Here is a 16,085-nt window from a genome sequence, read left to right on the forward strand (position 1 = left end):
TTTTTTTGAGACGGAGTTTCGCTCTTGTTACCCAGGCTGGAGTGCAATGGCGCGATCTCGGCTCACCGCAACCTCCGCCTCCTGGGTTCGGGCAATTCTCCTGCCTCAGCCTCCTGAGTAGCTGGGACTATACGCATGTGTCACCATGCTCCGCTAATTTTTTTGTATTTTTAGTAGAGACGGGGTTTCACATGTTGACCAGGATGGTCTCGATCTCTTGACCTCGTGATCCACCCTCCTCGGCCTCCCAAAGTGCTGGGATTACAGGCGTGAGCCACCGTGCCCGGCCGAATTTAGCTTTTAAACAGGGTAAATAAAAAGGCATCCAAGTCAAAATATTCAAGAATCATCTTGACATTTATGAGTTACTGTTTGTAAGAGAGATCAAGACTAGAGATGTACATTTTTTGATATTTACTAATATCATAGTTTGCCTAATCTCTCATGTACCAGATACTATACTAGGTGCAAGAAGTATCTGAGAATTACAGCTTTCTTGAATTTAAGAATCTTACAAAATATTGGGAGAAAAGAGACACAGAAACAGCTAATTCCAATATAATATGGGGAGTACCAAAATGTAAGTATTATAGAATTGCAATTAATATGGAGTGGGGCAGAGAAGGCTTCACAAAACTGATGATGTTTGAAGTGAATCTCGTTAAAGGAAGAGTAGGCACTTACCAGCAAATGATTTGAGAAGAGATATAAACAGACGCAGACTTTAGGAAAAAAGAGAGTATATGAATGTTGAGGAAATAGTGCGAGATTAAGCTTGAAAGATGAGTTTATCAGATGAGGATGGGTTTTTTTAGCCTCAGCTAATGAGTTGGAAAGTTTTTTTTTAATATTAGTTATAATCACTAAATAATTTTAGGCATAGGCATGATGTGAATGAAGACTTTAGAGATGTATTCTACTGCACTTGTGTACCAAAGGGCAGAACAGAAGATGATACAGAAGGAAAGCTAATGAGTTAGTTTACAGTAGGAAACTGATGTGTGATTGTGGCAGTGGGGATGAATTGTAGGAGAAAGATTCATTAGATATTTAAGAGGTTGAATTTATAAGACCATGATATCCCATAATGCTATTTATCTTTTCCTTGTCTGTTTTTAAAAGGAGGTTATAATTTATTTGATTTCTGAAAATATTCAGTCTACAGAGAATTGAAATAAAAATGCTATTGATTTTGTCTCATGGTTAAAATTTTCTGGATTAATTTTCTATGCTTGCAGACCATAGTCCCTAAAAAAATATGGTTTTAAAATAATTGTTATATTTTACACTCAAAATTTGTTTAAATTATAAATATCACATTTTTAATACAATAAAAATATTTTTATTTTATAGGGCAAGGTTTTGAACTTTGGTTTTATGATTTGCATTTGGATGACAACGTAAAGAGGATATTAGTTTCTGAGAAAATTAAGAGAATCAAAGAGATACTGAATACATTTATATCATAGTCTTAATAACATATGGAATGAAAGGTTGTCAGAGATCTAGAATAAGAATAAGTAAAATTATCCAATAACTTCTTAGATAATCAATCAGCTATATTGGCATATAATGTTAGTGCACAAGTCTGAACAGGAGAAGGAAGTAGTTAAATCTACAAGCACTAAATTCATTAATTGTCTTTAATTAGCAATTTGGTTTTTCCACATGAGTAAGTTTGTTGGGAAGTTATTGCCTCTTGTATCTGTGGGGTAACAATTAGCTAATAAGGTCTTTTAAGAATAAATTGAGATATTGAGATAAAGGATGTAATTACAATTAGAGATTCAGATAACAGCCAGGTGATTTACTGTGGTGGCACCAACAGCTTCAGGAGGAAATCAACTGAGAGAACATTTCAGATACCATGCAGTTGCTGCTTATTGCTAGTGTAATTGTGTGCCTGTGTGTTTATGTATATATCTGTCAATGTGCATCTTCTTCTCATTTAATTTCAGCTATGACAGTGATAGCTGGTGCCCACCACTGCCAGTACAAACTTACTTACACCAAGGTATGGAAGATGAACTAGAAGAAGATGATGATAGGGTCCCAACACCTCCTGTCCGAGGCGTGGCTTCTTCTCCTGCTATCTCCTTTGGACAGCAGTCCACTGCAACGCTGACTCCATCCCCACGGGAAGAGATGCAACCCATGCTGCAGGCTCACCTGGATGAGTTGACAAGAGCCTATCAGTTTGATATAGCAAAACAAACATGGTAAATATCTTCATTAAGTCAAGGGACCCATGCTTTCAACACACGGAATTTTTTTTTTTTTCAAATAAATTCACAAGAGATTCTGATAGAACTACACAGATAGGGTTGAAAATGATTTTGTATAACTCCTTAATCATTTAGATAAATATATCGATGGCAGAAATGTTAAATAATTTGGTCAAAGTCACATTTTCAGAGAGTGAACTAGAGCACAAATTCAGATCTGCCGAAATTTAGGCTAAAGTGCTCTTGGCTACACCAGAATCTTTTCTGATTTATGATTTATCTTCAATTAGCTTATCCTTGAACTCACTTCCAATTAAGTAATAAAAGACTCCTTTTAGATTTTTCAAAGTGCCTGTGATTAATTCTGTATGTGGTTGTGAATATGTAAATACGAGCTTCTGCAAATCACATACGGTTAGTGTTAATTATTAAAAGACTCTCTTGGCCGGGTGTGGTGGCTCACACCTGTAATCCCAGCACTTTGGGAAGGCGAGGCAGGTGGATCATGAGGTCAGGAGTTCGAGACCAGCCTGACCAACATGGTGAAACCCTGTGTCTACTAAAAATACAAAAATTAGCTGGGTGTGGTGGTGGGCATCTGCAATCCAAGCTATTCAGTAGGCTGAGGCAGGAGAATTGCTTTAACCGGGGAGGCGGAGGTTGCAGTGAACTGAGATTGCACCACTGTACTCCAACCTGGGCGACAGAGCAAGACTATGTCTGAAAAAAAAAAAAAAAAAAAAAAAAAAAAAAAAAAAAAAAAAAAAAAAAAAAAAAAAAATAAAAAAAAAAAAAAAAAAAAAAAAAAAAAAAAAGACTCTCTTTACCTGGATTAAATGAAACAGAAAAAACAACAATATTAGTATCAGTAAATGCATAAAAAGCAGGAATATCAAAGATTTCACATTTCGTTTTCTAATCCATCTATAAATTTTGTAAACTACAGGTAGCAATTTACCTAGGTATCCTGTGGAGTTAATGCAGAAATATAAATGGGACTAACTCACAATTTCATACAGGTTTTGTTGTTATTCAATGTTTCTACTTTAAAATAGTGGTATAAAAGTCAGGCTTTTGAAAATTAAATCTCCATGTCATACCTCTAATTTTCTTCTGTTGATTTACATTTTGTGCTTGAAATCTGGGTAAATTTTTTAAATAGTAGTTTTGTTTTTTAAAATAATTCTAGCTATGGGGATAAATTGATAAAATTCTTATTCTTATCATTAATGAAGTATTTATTTTTCAAATACAGCTAACTGTACATAGAAAGAGATACAAACCCAGAAGTATTACTTAAAGATTATTACAGCCTCTTTTCTTAAGATCAGAGATTCTTGAACATTTTCTAACAATCATCAGATGTTTTCTCAAAGGTCAAAGACAACTGTTAAACACTATTATTTTGCATCAATCTGCTTTTTATAAAACATCACTATTTAAGTTGAAGCCAGCTGCTTCAAGAGCCATAAGACTTCCTTCACATTAGCTAATGAAGTCGTGCAGTTTGGTCATTTAAAGCACAGACTAGCTGAAGGATTCTCAGATTTGCCTACATTTTAGAAACCATTTTAAGGTTATCCATTTGGATAACCTTAAAATATACCATTTGGATAACCTTAAAATATATTGATACGTGGGCTCCGCTCCCAGAGAAAGATTCTGATTGCATGATCTGGAATTTTACTGGGGACAGCCAGGTTTGGGGCCACCGTCATGGAGATGAACCTGTCTTACTGGCTGCATGACTTTGGGCAACTTGCTGAACATTTACGTGCTATAGTTTCCCCATGTGTAATTAGCTCATATAGGAAATTAGAGAGCAATCCCCAAGACCACCTATATTTCAGACACCAATTACAAGTTTCAAGGGTCCCCAAGAGCACCCTGAAGTTTGAGAATTATCTATGGTAAGTCACAGAACTCACCAAAAGATTTCACACTCACAGTTACAGTTTATTACAGTGAAATGATACACATTAAAATCAGCCAAAAGAAGAAATGCATGGGACACAGTCCGGGAAAATTCCAAAAGCAGAGCTTCTAGTTGTCTTCTCTCAGTGGAATCATGGACAGCATTACTTTCCCAACAGAGTGTGACATTAAACACCACGGAGAATTGCCAACCAGGGACGGGCACACCTTCCCTGAGGTCCTGCGACTTCATTTTGGCTCTGTCACGTAGACATTATTGGCTATCCACATGTCTGACCTCAATTTCCAGTGCCTCCAGAGGCTAAGGTGGTATCGTGTAACTCCAAGACCCACCATAAATCATATTGCTGTGCTTTCTGGAGTGGCCTATGGCCTCTAGGTGAACAGAGGTACTTATCAAACAGGACATTCTGAGGGCTTAGAGATTTCCTCCCAGGTGTAGAGGGCAAAGGCCTAACCTCTCTTGGGTCGATGTTCAATTCTTCATTACATATTTTAGTTTTTGTGAGAATGAAATGAGTATGAACTTGTACACTACTGTACCCGGCTGTTATGCTAGCTGTTATTATTTAGGAAGGCCTGGACTTCTACCTGAGTTGTTCACTGCTATCTTCCCACACTTAGAAGAATGCCTCACTTAGTAAGTGCTTGATAAATATTTGCCAAAAAAATGAACAGATGAGTTCATCTCCACCTACTCCAAATACCCATAGAGTACACCCTGATTCTTCTTCTGAGTGTGTTCCTACTCAACCCAGCAATCTTTCAGAATGCCCTGGCTGACTCCACATGTGGGGGTTATGAGACTGTGTGCTTCTGGTTTGGAAGTGAATCTCTATCTGGGTTGCACGTTGACATCTTAGGAGGACTGTTCACAGATAATAATTCCCAGGCTCCACCTCCCAGGATTTGTTTCTATGGATTCATTAAGTACACAGCACAGTGCCTGTCACTAGAAGATATTTATAAATGTTATGTATCCTCTTCCAATATTTCAACTTGTCTCTTAATTTTCCTTAAAGAGGAGTACTTTTTTAATCCCTCAAGATATATTTGTTCTATTAAGAGGTGTCAACAGTGATGTAGGACCAGAGTGTTGGTCTGATCCATCCCTCCCAGGACCAAAGTCCACATCATTATGGGAGAATGAATCACATTGCCCTATAGCCTCTTGCTCATCCCTTAGTTGTCTCCATTCCCAATTCATAAGCAGATTTGAGGCAACACTTATAGCAAGATGTGCTCATCTACCCTCAAGGTTTTCTGTAGTAATACTTAGGAAACTTGCTATTTCTTCTGATCTTTCGACTAGCAGGCTGTGATGAATGCCACATACTAACTTGGGGCCTCAGCTTTCTGATCTACTAAAAATTAAAGACTGTGGTCTCATGATATTGAGGTGGCTTTAAGAATTAGAATTTTCTTTCTTTTTTTTTGTATTTTTAAAAAATTTATTTTATTGCATTTTAGGTTTTGGGGTACATGTGAAGAACATGCAAGATTGTTGCATATGCATACACGTGGCAGTGTGATCTGCTGCCTTCCTCTCCATCACCCACACCTAGCTCTTCTCCCCATGCTCTCTCTCCCCAACTCCCCTCCCCCCGCTGCCCCTCCCCTATTTCCCCCCAACAGACCCCAGTGTGTGATGCTCCCCTCCCTGTGTCCATGTGTTCTCATTGTTCAACACCCGCCTATGAGTAAGAACATGTGGTGTTTGATTTTCTGCTCTTGTGTCAATTTGCTGAGAATGATGGTTTCCAGGTTCATCCATGTCCCTACAAAGGACACAAACTCATCGTTTTTGATGGCGGCATAATATTCCATGGTGTATATGTGCCACATTTTCCCTGTCCAGTCTATCATCGATGGGCATTCCAGGTCTTTGCTATTGTAAACAGTGCTGCAATGAACATTCGTGTGCACGTGTCCTTATAGTAGAATGATTTATAATCCTTTGGGTATATACCCACTAATGGGATTGCTGAGTGAAATGGAATTTCTATTTCTAGGTCCTTGAGGAATCGCCATACTGTCTTCCACAATGGTTAAACTAATTTACACTCCCACCAACGGTGTAAAAGTGTTCCTATTTCTCCACATCCTCTCCAGCATCTGTTGTCTCCAGATTTTTTAATGATCGCCATTCTAACTGGCGTGAGATGGTATCTCAATGTAGTTTTGATTTGCATTTCTCTGATGACCAGTGATGATGAGCATTTTTTCATATGTTTGGCCTCATGTATGTCTTCTTTTGTAAAGTGTCTGTTCATATCCTTTGCCCACTTTTGAATGGGCTTGTTAGTTTTTTTCTTGTAAATCTGTTTTAGTTCTTTGTAAATTCTGGATATCAGCCCCTTGCCAGATGGGCAGAATTTTCTTTTAATATTGAAATATCTAAAATTCTGTTAACATTGGAGTTGATTACAAGTTGAAGAGTCCAGTTAGGAGAGAAATATTAAACAAATTTGGGAAGAATGAAATATTTTCCCCAAGGAATGCAAATGATAAAGCAAAATAATCTCATGTCCTTCATTCAAGAGCCAACAATAAGAATGCGTAGTACTTTTTAATATCTTCCTTATATAGCATGGCCTTTTAAATGCTTTTTTATGAAGGCAAAGAAAATACTTAATATGGTAAAACCTGTAGTACATTCACTTTTTAATACTGGTAACAAATAACAATGAATTGATTTCATTTAGCATTTTATGGTTTAGAAGAAAATCTGAGTAAACCCAAAGCAAAATCAGCTGGGCCCTACTGCCCAGCTTCACACTTTGTTAGCTACCTGGTTTGAAACAAGTCACTTAAATTTGACCTTCAATTTGATAAATTCTAAAGAAGGTTGGGCCAAGCATCATGGCTCATGCCTGTGATCCCAGCACTTTGGGAGGCTAAGGCAGGACCCTTGCTTAAACCCAGGAGTTTCAGATTAGCCTAGACAACATAGTGAGATTCCCACTCCACAACACTAGCTGGGCATGGTGAGGCATATCTGTAATGCCAGCCACTTGGGAGGCTGAGGGAGGAGGATCACTTGAGCCCAGGGGGAAGGGCTGTAGTGAGCCATGATTGCATGACTGCACTCCAACCTGGGCGATGGTACAAGATCCTGTCTCTCAAAAAAATTAAATAAATAAATAAATACAAAATGGTTGATAATGCATGATCTATTTTTTTCATAAAGTTGAGATGAGAATTTATTATTCATCGCAGAAGGTTTATTTAGCACACTAGTGTTCTAGACACAGAGAATGCTTAGGTGATTTGTTTATGCCTTTGAGGAGTTTAAGACTTTGGTGGGTGACACGTATTAGAGCACAGATTAGTTGTGCCTACCCTAAACTGGAAAGTGGAAATGACCTCCAGCCTTGAAGTGAGAGGGGTAGTGCAGGGAGGAAGCCTTCTAGGGAAGGAAATGTGTTCAGGGTTGGGAGGTAGTGGATATTAGGTCCTCATGGGACATCTTTCCTTCATAAGGGCCAGCAGGCAGCATGGGTTACACAGACTGAGTAGAATTTTGACACTAAACTGGGAACAAAAGTATAGTCTTTTTGGAGAAAAATATCAACTTTAAATAGTTACTTATGATGAATATTCCTATTCTCCTATAGATGACTTATTTTCACAGAAATACTGGGTCCGTATTTTTTTTCTCCATGTATTATCCTATAAATACCAAGTGAAGAGTTTAAGGGTCTATGTTGTACTTTTTTTGGTGAGGCTCATATTCATAGCCATTGTCTCTGCTGAAAGCATTGTGAGCTCCAAAATTAGTTAATGGAAAGGAAAAAGACAATATGAGTTAGTATAGCATGCATTTAATTCAAATTATAATTTTGTCTCATGTTAATGAATTGCTTTTCTTTTTAAAATTTCATTTGAATTCTAGGCACATTCAAAGCAATAATCAACCTCCACAGCCTCCGGTTCCACCGTTAGGTTATGTGTCCGGAGCCTTGATTTCTGATTTGGAAACGGATGTTCCAGATGATGATGCTGATGATGAAGAGGAAGCTTTAGAAATTCCCAGGCCCCTGAGAGCACTGGACCAGACACCTGGGTCCAGTATGGACAATCTAGACAGCTCTGTGACAGGTAATGGAACCAATTTAATAGGAATAACTGACCTATTGGTAACATAAAAATGCATCAAAAATCAAGTACTTCCTTATTGTAAGATTTATTCCACTCCATCTATTTCTGTAACATTTTAAATATGTTAATATTAAATACGAAATCAAAAAGGGTTTCGAAATACTTTTGCTTTGCTGCAAAAATGATAAGAAAATTCATGAATTTTAAAAGGTTTTAAAGACGTGTAAGAAAACTCAATTATATCTAGGGCTTTCATGAGAAGTTCACTCTACTAGGAAACCAAGTCTATTACATTAAAAACCTTGACTTTTAGAAATGATCTTTTTTTTTTAATATCAAGAACAACATACAAAATGAATGCAATCTTAAAATGCTTCTTGATATTTCACTCTGTAAAATCATTCACTGATGGAAAGTAAACAAGTCTCCTGAATAAGCCACTTTAAGGTTGTACAAGGAATTATTTTTAGAGTGAAGAAAATGTATAGTGAGATAAGCCATATGTTTATGCATTTCACATTGCTGAATCTAGCAAATGCTTCTCTTCCAAGAAATGCAGTTATTTTTTGTGTTTATTTCTTTGGCTTCCTCTTGCCTTGTTCACCAAATGAAAGACTTCCACTGGTACTCTTCTCTGATGATCCCAGGACAGAGACATAACCGATTTTCAAGGATTTTTAAAGAAAACTTTAAATCATAATATGGAATCAGCGAAAATGGAGAAAAGTAAAGATTCAGTCTTGCTGTTCAAATAGATACACATTGTTGGACACACACACACACACAAATGTCTTTTACATCACTGTGTAGACACAGCTACTACAAACTGAAGTCTGGTCTCTGCATCTCATTGGGTTTTCTCAGAAGACTGCTCATATCTGTATTTACCGTGATGACATCTTTCATCCTAGGAGGTATTTTATCACAATCCCACTTAATTCATTTTTTATGCCAACAGCTTCCAAACTTTCTCAGAGTTACACAGTGTGTGAGAGTTCTGCAAACGCTGATGGAAATTGGTTTATGACAGTGATAAAGCAGCATCAGTGCCTGTGATTTTCCTCTGCATTCCTCCCTGAATTACACAGTGTGTGATGCATGAGCCCATTTTTCAGTTTTCCTTCTTACCCGGGGGCTGGTCTGCTTGCCAGCTTAATTAAGATTTAATAACTGCAGATACACTGCTGTGATTTGAAACCCAGATCCAACCAAAGGTGATAGAGCACAAGTTAAAATCTTCAAATGCAGAGAGCTGACTTATTAGTGCACTATTATATTAAGCCCCTTTGCCTGAATTTCCAGCATAATCTCCTTCAGGGTAAAAATTCTGCATATTTTTGCATATTTCACTAATGATACTGAACTCCCTTCCATTAGGAATGCAGTAACAAATTGCAATAATGATGAAGAAAGTCAGCTATAGTCTGTGTAGTTCTTTTATTAAATATTATAATGTCAAAGAGATAAATATGTCTATAATTCAGGAGAATGCCATTTTGCACTGCTACATGCTCACCTATAACATGTTAGACTGCTTGATGTGCCTGCACCTCCAGCAATCTGCATTTCTCCTGTAGTTAGTGTAATGCTCCTTCCAAATGAAGCTTTTATTGCTAAGAAAACAAAGTCTGGTTTCCTCCTTGAATTCACTGCTTAATTACTGCTATATATAAAAACCTCAGGGTGTTTAGGTTTGTATTCCATGATGAGCTTATCCTATGAATATTACATCTCTTTAGTAAAAAGTTATTCTTTACACAAAAGTAGCCAAATACAAACCCACTTTTCTTTTTCTTTCTCTTTCACAACAACTTTGTGGAGAAGATGTGACCAAAGATTTAATTTGCTTTCTAGGGTACGTGAGTAAGTGCTTATAAGTGTGTGTGTGTGTGTGTGAGTGTGTGTGCGTGTGTAAGGTGTGTGAGTGTATTAGAATGTGGGTGTGGGTGCTTGTGTAGGGAGTGTGTGCATGTATAAATGTGTGAGAGTGTAGATACGATTATAAGTGTATTATAGTGTGTGTTCATGCATGCATACAGACATATGTGAGAATAACCCTGAGGTGGATGTGCATAGAGACTGAATATTAGAGAAATCAACATGCCAATGAACGTTGTTCTAACATGCTTATATTTTCCTCAGACACTCAGGCTAGTTTAATGGCGCTAAATGAGGCAAACAAACAAACAGGCATTATTTCTATGGGCTTTTTATGTTTTTAACATGGTAAGTGCCCATACAGAGGATGCGGATCATATCACCAGCTACTTTGGGCTCTGAACATGTTTGTGGCATGAGTAAATCAGTTATTACCTTCTCCTGAAATTGTGTTAGTTACCCTTTCATGAAACTAATGACCATTTTATTACATAGTTCCAGTCCCTGAAACTCTGAAGCCAATCAGAATGTTATTTCAATTGCAATATTGGGATGGGCTAATAAGTCTGTATATAAAATTACACAGGATTTTACTTGGATATATTGCCCTTCACAGCTGTCACATTAGAAAGTATCAGCAGTTAACCAGGGATAGAGCCCATTTTTGTAAAGAAATAAGCATGTTAACTACAAAAGTTTTTATAACAACTGATTTGGGACAGAGTTCTTAAATTTTGAAATGATGGTCTGTGAATGGAAAAAGGCTAAAAAAAAAAAAAAAAGAGGAAAACATCAGCAGTTCCATATCCCAGGAATGATCTCAGTACTGGATAACATGTATTTGCAGGTCTGTTGTATTATTTCTTTCTACAACAAACACCTATTGAATACCTGTTACTTGTAATCACTTGGCTAAAATTTTAGATTCAATAATAATAATAGGTAACATATATAACCTTTAATAAGTGCAAAGCATCTTTCTCTTAACAAATAGATAACTTTTAAAAGATGCAAGGGATCTTTCTAAGCAGTAGCCTGTATTTTGTGTGGCCCCATGAGCTAAGAATGGTTTTTCACATTTTTGAAAGTGTTATTTATAGGAAAACCAGAAACTAACTAACAAACAAACAGAAACTAAGAAGAATGTATGACAGAGACAGCAAAGCTTAAAATATTTAGTATCTGTCGTTCTACAGAAAAAGTTTACTGTTCATTATTATAAAGTTTTATGTATATTAATTCATTTGATCCTCACAACCCTATTAATAGTAAATTTTCATTTAATAGATTAAAACTTGAGTCACAGAGGAGTTTAAATCCTTTTTCCATGTTAGTCACCTGGTAAGTGGAAGAAGAATGTTCAAAAACAATCAGTCTCACTCTAAAGACAAATTATCATGATCCGTGCTCTGGAAACACACAGCTTTCTTCTAAGCTGTGCAGAAGGTATATTGAAGAGGAGAATAGTAAGCTGGTTTGTTGCTTAATATGTGGATCTGAGTGGGTGTGTATATAAACACACATAAAGACCTATATATACAAGCACAACATATAATTTTCTCTCTAGAGTCATAAGTCCTTTTTTTCTTATGCATTTAATCAAGAGCAAGATATTAATTTTTATATGTGACATTCGTTATTCATTTTTTTTTTTACTTTCAGTTCTATGCTTCTTTATAGTGACCGATGCTAACAAAATTCAACTCTATTCGCACTTTTTGCAATGAATCTCATTTTAATAATTTTCATTTTAATCTATGCTCATAATGCACACCTATTTGATTGTAATAAAATATAAAATATGTATTTATTACTGCTCATTCCACTCTGTTTGGGCTAGAAAGTAAACGTGAAGTCTTGTTTCTGTCTTGAGGAATATGCCTGAATTTTTTCTTTCTAAATGCCAAACTACTGGGTAACAGGGAGGGAGAAGGCTATAATACTTCTTTCTGTAACTTCCATGGTAAGAGTCAAGGGTACTTGTTTCCTGAATTTAACGACACCACCAGGAAAAAAGAAACAGAAGGCAGTAGGAGAGAGTGCACCAGGAAAATGTCCTCAACGCGTAGCAAAGATTCTAACTGCCTCAGTGACCACAAAAAGGAATACAGAGCTTGTGTGCTGTCAAGTGAAACAAATAAAAGTTTCCTTGACTGCTGGGCCCCACATGAATATCACAGCTGAAAGGAAGTCATGGCTCTATAGTATCTATGTTACGTTTTTGGAAATTTGTGCTGGAACTCCCACACCAAATCAGTATGAAAACTCACCGTCTGACTCTACCACACAGTTTTTAGAGCCTCTGCCACTGAAAAATTTGACCTGTAACTTTGTTTTTCTACAAAACCGATTCCTTCCTTCCTTCCTTCCTTCCCTTCTTTCTTTCTTTCTTTCTTTCTTTCTTTCTTTCTTTCTTTCTTTCTTTCTTTCTTTCTTTCTTTCTTTCTTTCTTTCTTTCTCTTTCTTTCTTTCTTTCTTTCTTTTTCTTTCTTTCTTTCTGCTTTCTTTCTCTCTTTCTCTTTCTTTCTTTCTTTCTTTATTTCTTCTTTTGTTTTTGTCATTTTGGTTTTTTTGAGACAGTCTCTCTCTGTCACCCAGGCTGGAGTGCAGTAGCACAATCTTGGTTCACTGCAATCTCCACCTCCCAGGTTTAAGCAATTCTCCTGCCTTAGCCTTCTGAGTGGCTACAGGCCCGGGCTACCATGCTGGGCTAATTTTTTTGCATTTTTAGTAGAGATGGGGTTTCACCATGTTGGCCAGGCTTGTCTCAAGCCCACTTCACCTTCCCAAAGTGTTGGAATTACAGAGGATTATACATTTCTTTCTCTCTGAGGAATGCAGGTGGAATCATTGCATATTCAATATGTTTGAGTCAAAAAAGAACTTCTGCAGATTTGACATGTTTTTCTACATCTAGACAAAGGTCAATATTTGCATTCGTTTGTCTAAAGACATTGGTAGCTGCACATTTTACTAACAGGTAGACAAATAACATTTAATAAGAAGAGTTCATAGATTAAATATTGGCTGCAAAAATGGTTAATGGCCAGTTTTTGAATCTCATAAAAATGGAAATGCAACAATTAGCAGGGTCATATTATAAAGCACAGACTTTACTCTAGCTTAATGGATCTAAGGGTAAGCATTTATCAGCAAGGAAGGATTTAGCATAAAACGACATGTAAATGAATTGATGACTGATCATAAATTAATTTTAGTGCTGAAGATGTAATAGAGACACAGCAAGATGCCACTTTATCTTGGTATTTTACTGCTCGGTAACATTTCAGCAGCAACTTAACGTTGTATATGTAGTACTACTTTAACAGCTTGAATAAATTTGAGATTTTTTTTGGCCTTTTGGCAATTTAAATCAGGGAAATTTGGAAAGATTGAAAATGCAAACAAATAAATTTGGCTGTCTGACATAAATTCATTTCTCATTAAATGTTTAAATATGTATTGATTATGTTGGGGCTATAACATGTCAAATTGGTATAGAGTGCTTATATTTTGTAAGGAACATCTAGCTAAATTGGTTTTACCTGGTGTTCATTTTAATTTTCATGTTTATGCTTATGTTTATGAAAGAAAACCAGTTATCACAAAGATGACTTACTTTTAAATTTGTGAATTAATGTTTTTCTTTTCTTTTATTCATTATCTTTGACTTCTCTCTCTTTTTGTATGTGTGTTGGGACGGTAACTGTTTACCTAAATCCAGCTCACTGTTGATGTTTAAATCTCAACATTTTTCCTTTTTTTCAGGAAGGCCACTAAGAGGTATAATCAGTAGATGTTAAATACATTGTAGCCATTTTACAGAAGGAATTTTAATATATTATAAACTATTTGATTCATGGAATGTAACCAAATGTCTTTTTAAAAATTTATCATAACTATATCCATTTCATACATCTTAACCCAACTATAGAGGAAGAGATGTCAAAGATACAAGACAGAGAGGAAGAGAGACAAAGAGAAGGAGAGAGAAAATTTCTCTGCATGTTCCTTGCCCTCCGTTTTGAAGGCAAACACAAATACAATAACATGAGATACTTCCCTCTTTTCAGATTGGGTCGTTAGTTTCCTGTCTCCCAATATGGCCAAATATCTGTGGCCACGTATCTTTAATTCTTATGTCGTCTATCTCGTCTCTTTGCTCTTACAACAAATACAAAAGAAAGAATAGTTGATGTTCTTTCTGTATTTACTAATACTCTCTTGAAACCCTGTCTTCCGTGTTACGGTCTCTTCCCAGAGGGAGAAAAAAAGCATCGGGGAAAGCTTCATGAACAATTGGGAGTTTTAACAACATACAAGGAGCATTAAAGCCTGGAGGAAAGGCAGAGCAAAGCCACAAAGGCAGGAAGTAATCCATTTGTTTAGAGTATCACAAGTGTGTGTGTGTGGAAATCCTCGGATGAAGGACTTGCAAGTTACCACAGGGACGTAAAAGGGTTATTTGAGGGTGAAAATTAAGCTGATTCTCTGCTAGCAGTTTCAGTGGATATCATTTCTTTAGTGATACTACTGTGGTGTAAGATTTACTGATTTCCCCTCTCAACAGCTACACAACAGGCAGCTTTATAGGTTCAGAGACTAAATTTGTCACTATGCTATATCCTTAGGCTGGAAACACACAGCAAGCAGATATAGATATGAAACCGAAGAAACTCAACTATTTTTAGGTTGTTATAGTGGAAAAAGAAAAATTTTAGAAAACAAATCATTGGGCCAAGTAGATTATAATGGATAAATGTGGATGGAAAAGTTACATTCCAAGGAAACTAAGTTACCACTTAATGTAAATTCTTTATCTTAATTTGAATAAGAGATTGCTAAATATCAATATTCAAGTGTATCAAAGCATAATCAATTCACACATACACAACACACATATGTAACATATATATGTAATATACACATAATTTTTTATATTCTCACTTTGGATGATTACATTTTCGATGATTGAGTAACCAACAACAGTTAACTAGTGTCATATTCCTTATTTAATAAACTTTCTCAGAGTTCTTATGAGAAATTTTTTTCTATAGCTAAAATAAGGACATTGCTAAGAAATTACACATCAAAAAGTATAGATGTGTCACATTTGATATGTTTTTCTACATCTACAATGAAAATGTTGAATGCATTTAGTTCCATATGTCTATTGTTTATTGAATTTCTAATGTACCATGTCCCTAGACAAGAAATATGAAAATAAACATGAAATAATTCCGAATCTCCAGAATTCCATTGTCCAGGAGAGGAAATGCATGTGCAGCAGAGCATAATATATAGAGAGAAATGATATGGGAGTTTATGTTTAGTGTTTGGAAACCAAAGGAGGTAAAGAGATTGATTCTCCCTACAATAGGGTAGAATTAAGGTGATTAAAGAAATGGCATTTAATTTAGACTTTAAAGTTTGGCAGTGGTTAATAGTGTTAGTGGCAATATCTCTGTCCGAAGAATGAAAATGGTGTTATACAAGTGAGGCGGGGAGACACACAGGCTGTAAGAGTGAATGAGGACTAATACGCAGCAGGTGTATGAGTCCGTTTTCACACTGCTATAAAGATATTACCTGAGACTGGGTAATTTATAAACAAAAGAGGTTTAATTGACTCACCTTTCCACATGGCTGGAGAGCCTCAGGAAACTTACAATCATGGCAGGAGGCAAAGGGAAAGCAAAGCATGTCTTACATGGTGACGAGAGAGAGATAGCGAGAGAGAGAGAGGAGAGAGCAGGGGAAATGCCAGAACTTATCGATCAACCATTTTTGTGAGAATTCCCTAACCATCATGAGAACAGCCTAAGGAAAACTGTCGCCATTGTCTAATCACCCCCCACGAAGTACCCCACTCAACACATGGTGATTACTATTCAAGAGGAGTTTGGGTGGGCAAACAGAGCCAAATCATATCAGTAGGCTAGGCTA

The 16,085-nt window shown here is 36.4% G+C and overlaps 1 protein-coding gene across 1 annotated transcript in view; it reads left to right on the top strand.

The window, feature by feature from the left end:
• Positions 1-16,085, top strand: part of ROBO2 (roundabout guidance receptor 2) — a 1,330,354-nt gene that overhangs the window by 1,295,985 nt on the left and 18,284 nt on the right. Inside the window, exons 23-24 of the mRNA XM_037742645.1 lie at positions 1,959-2,219; positions 8,056-8,261. Of these exons, the coding sequence (XP_037598573.1) occupies positions 1,959-2,219; positions 8,056-8,261 (467 nt within the window). The remainder of the gene's footprint in view (positions 1-1,958; positions 2,220-8,055; positions 8,262-16,085) is intronic.

The sequence above is a fragment of the Cebus imitator genome, unplaced genomic scaffold (assembly GCF_001604975.1).
Source record: "Cebus imitator isolate Cc_AM_T3 unplaced genomic scaffold, Cebus_imitator-1.0 Scaffold7, whole genome shotgun sequence".
NCBI lineage: Eukaryota > Metazoa > Chordata > Mammalia > Primates > Cebidae > Cebus > Cebus imitator.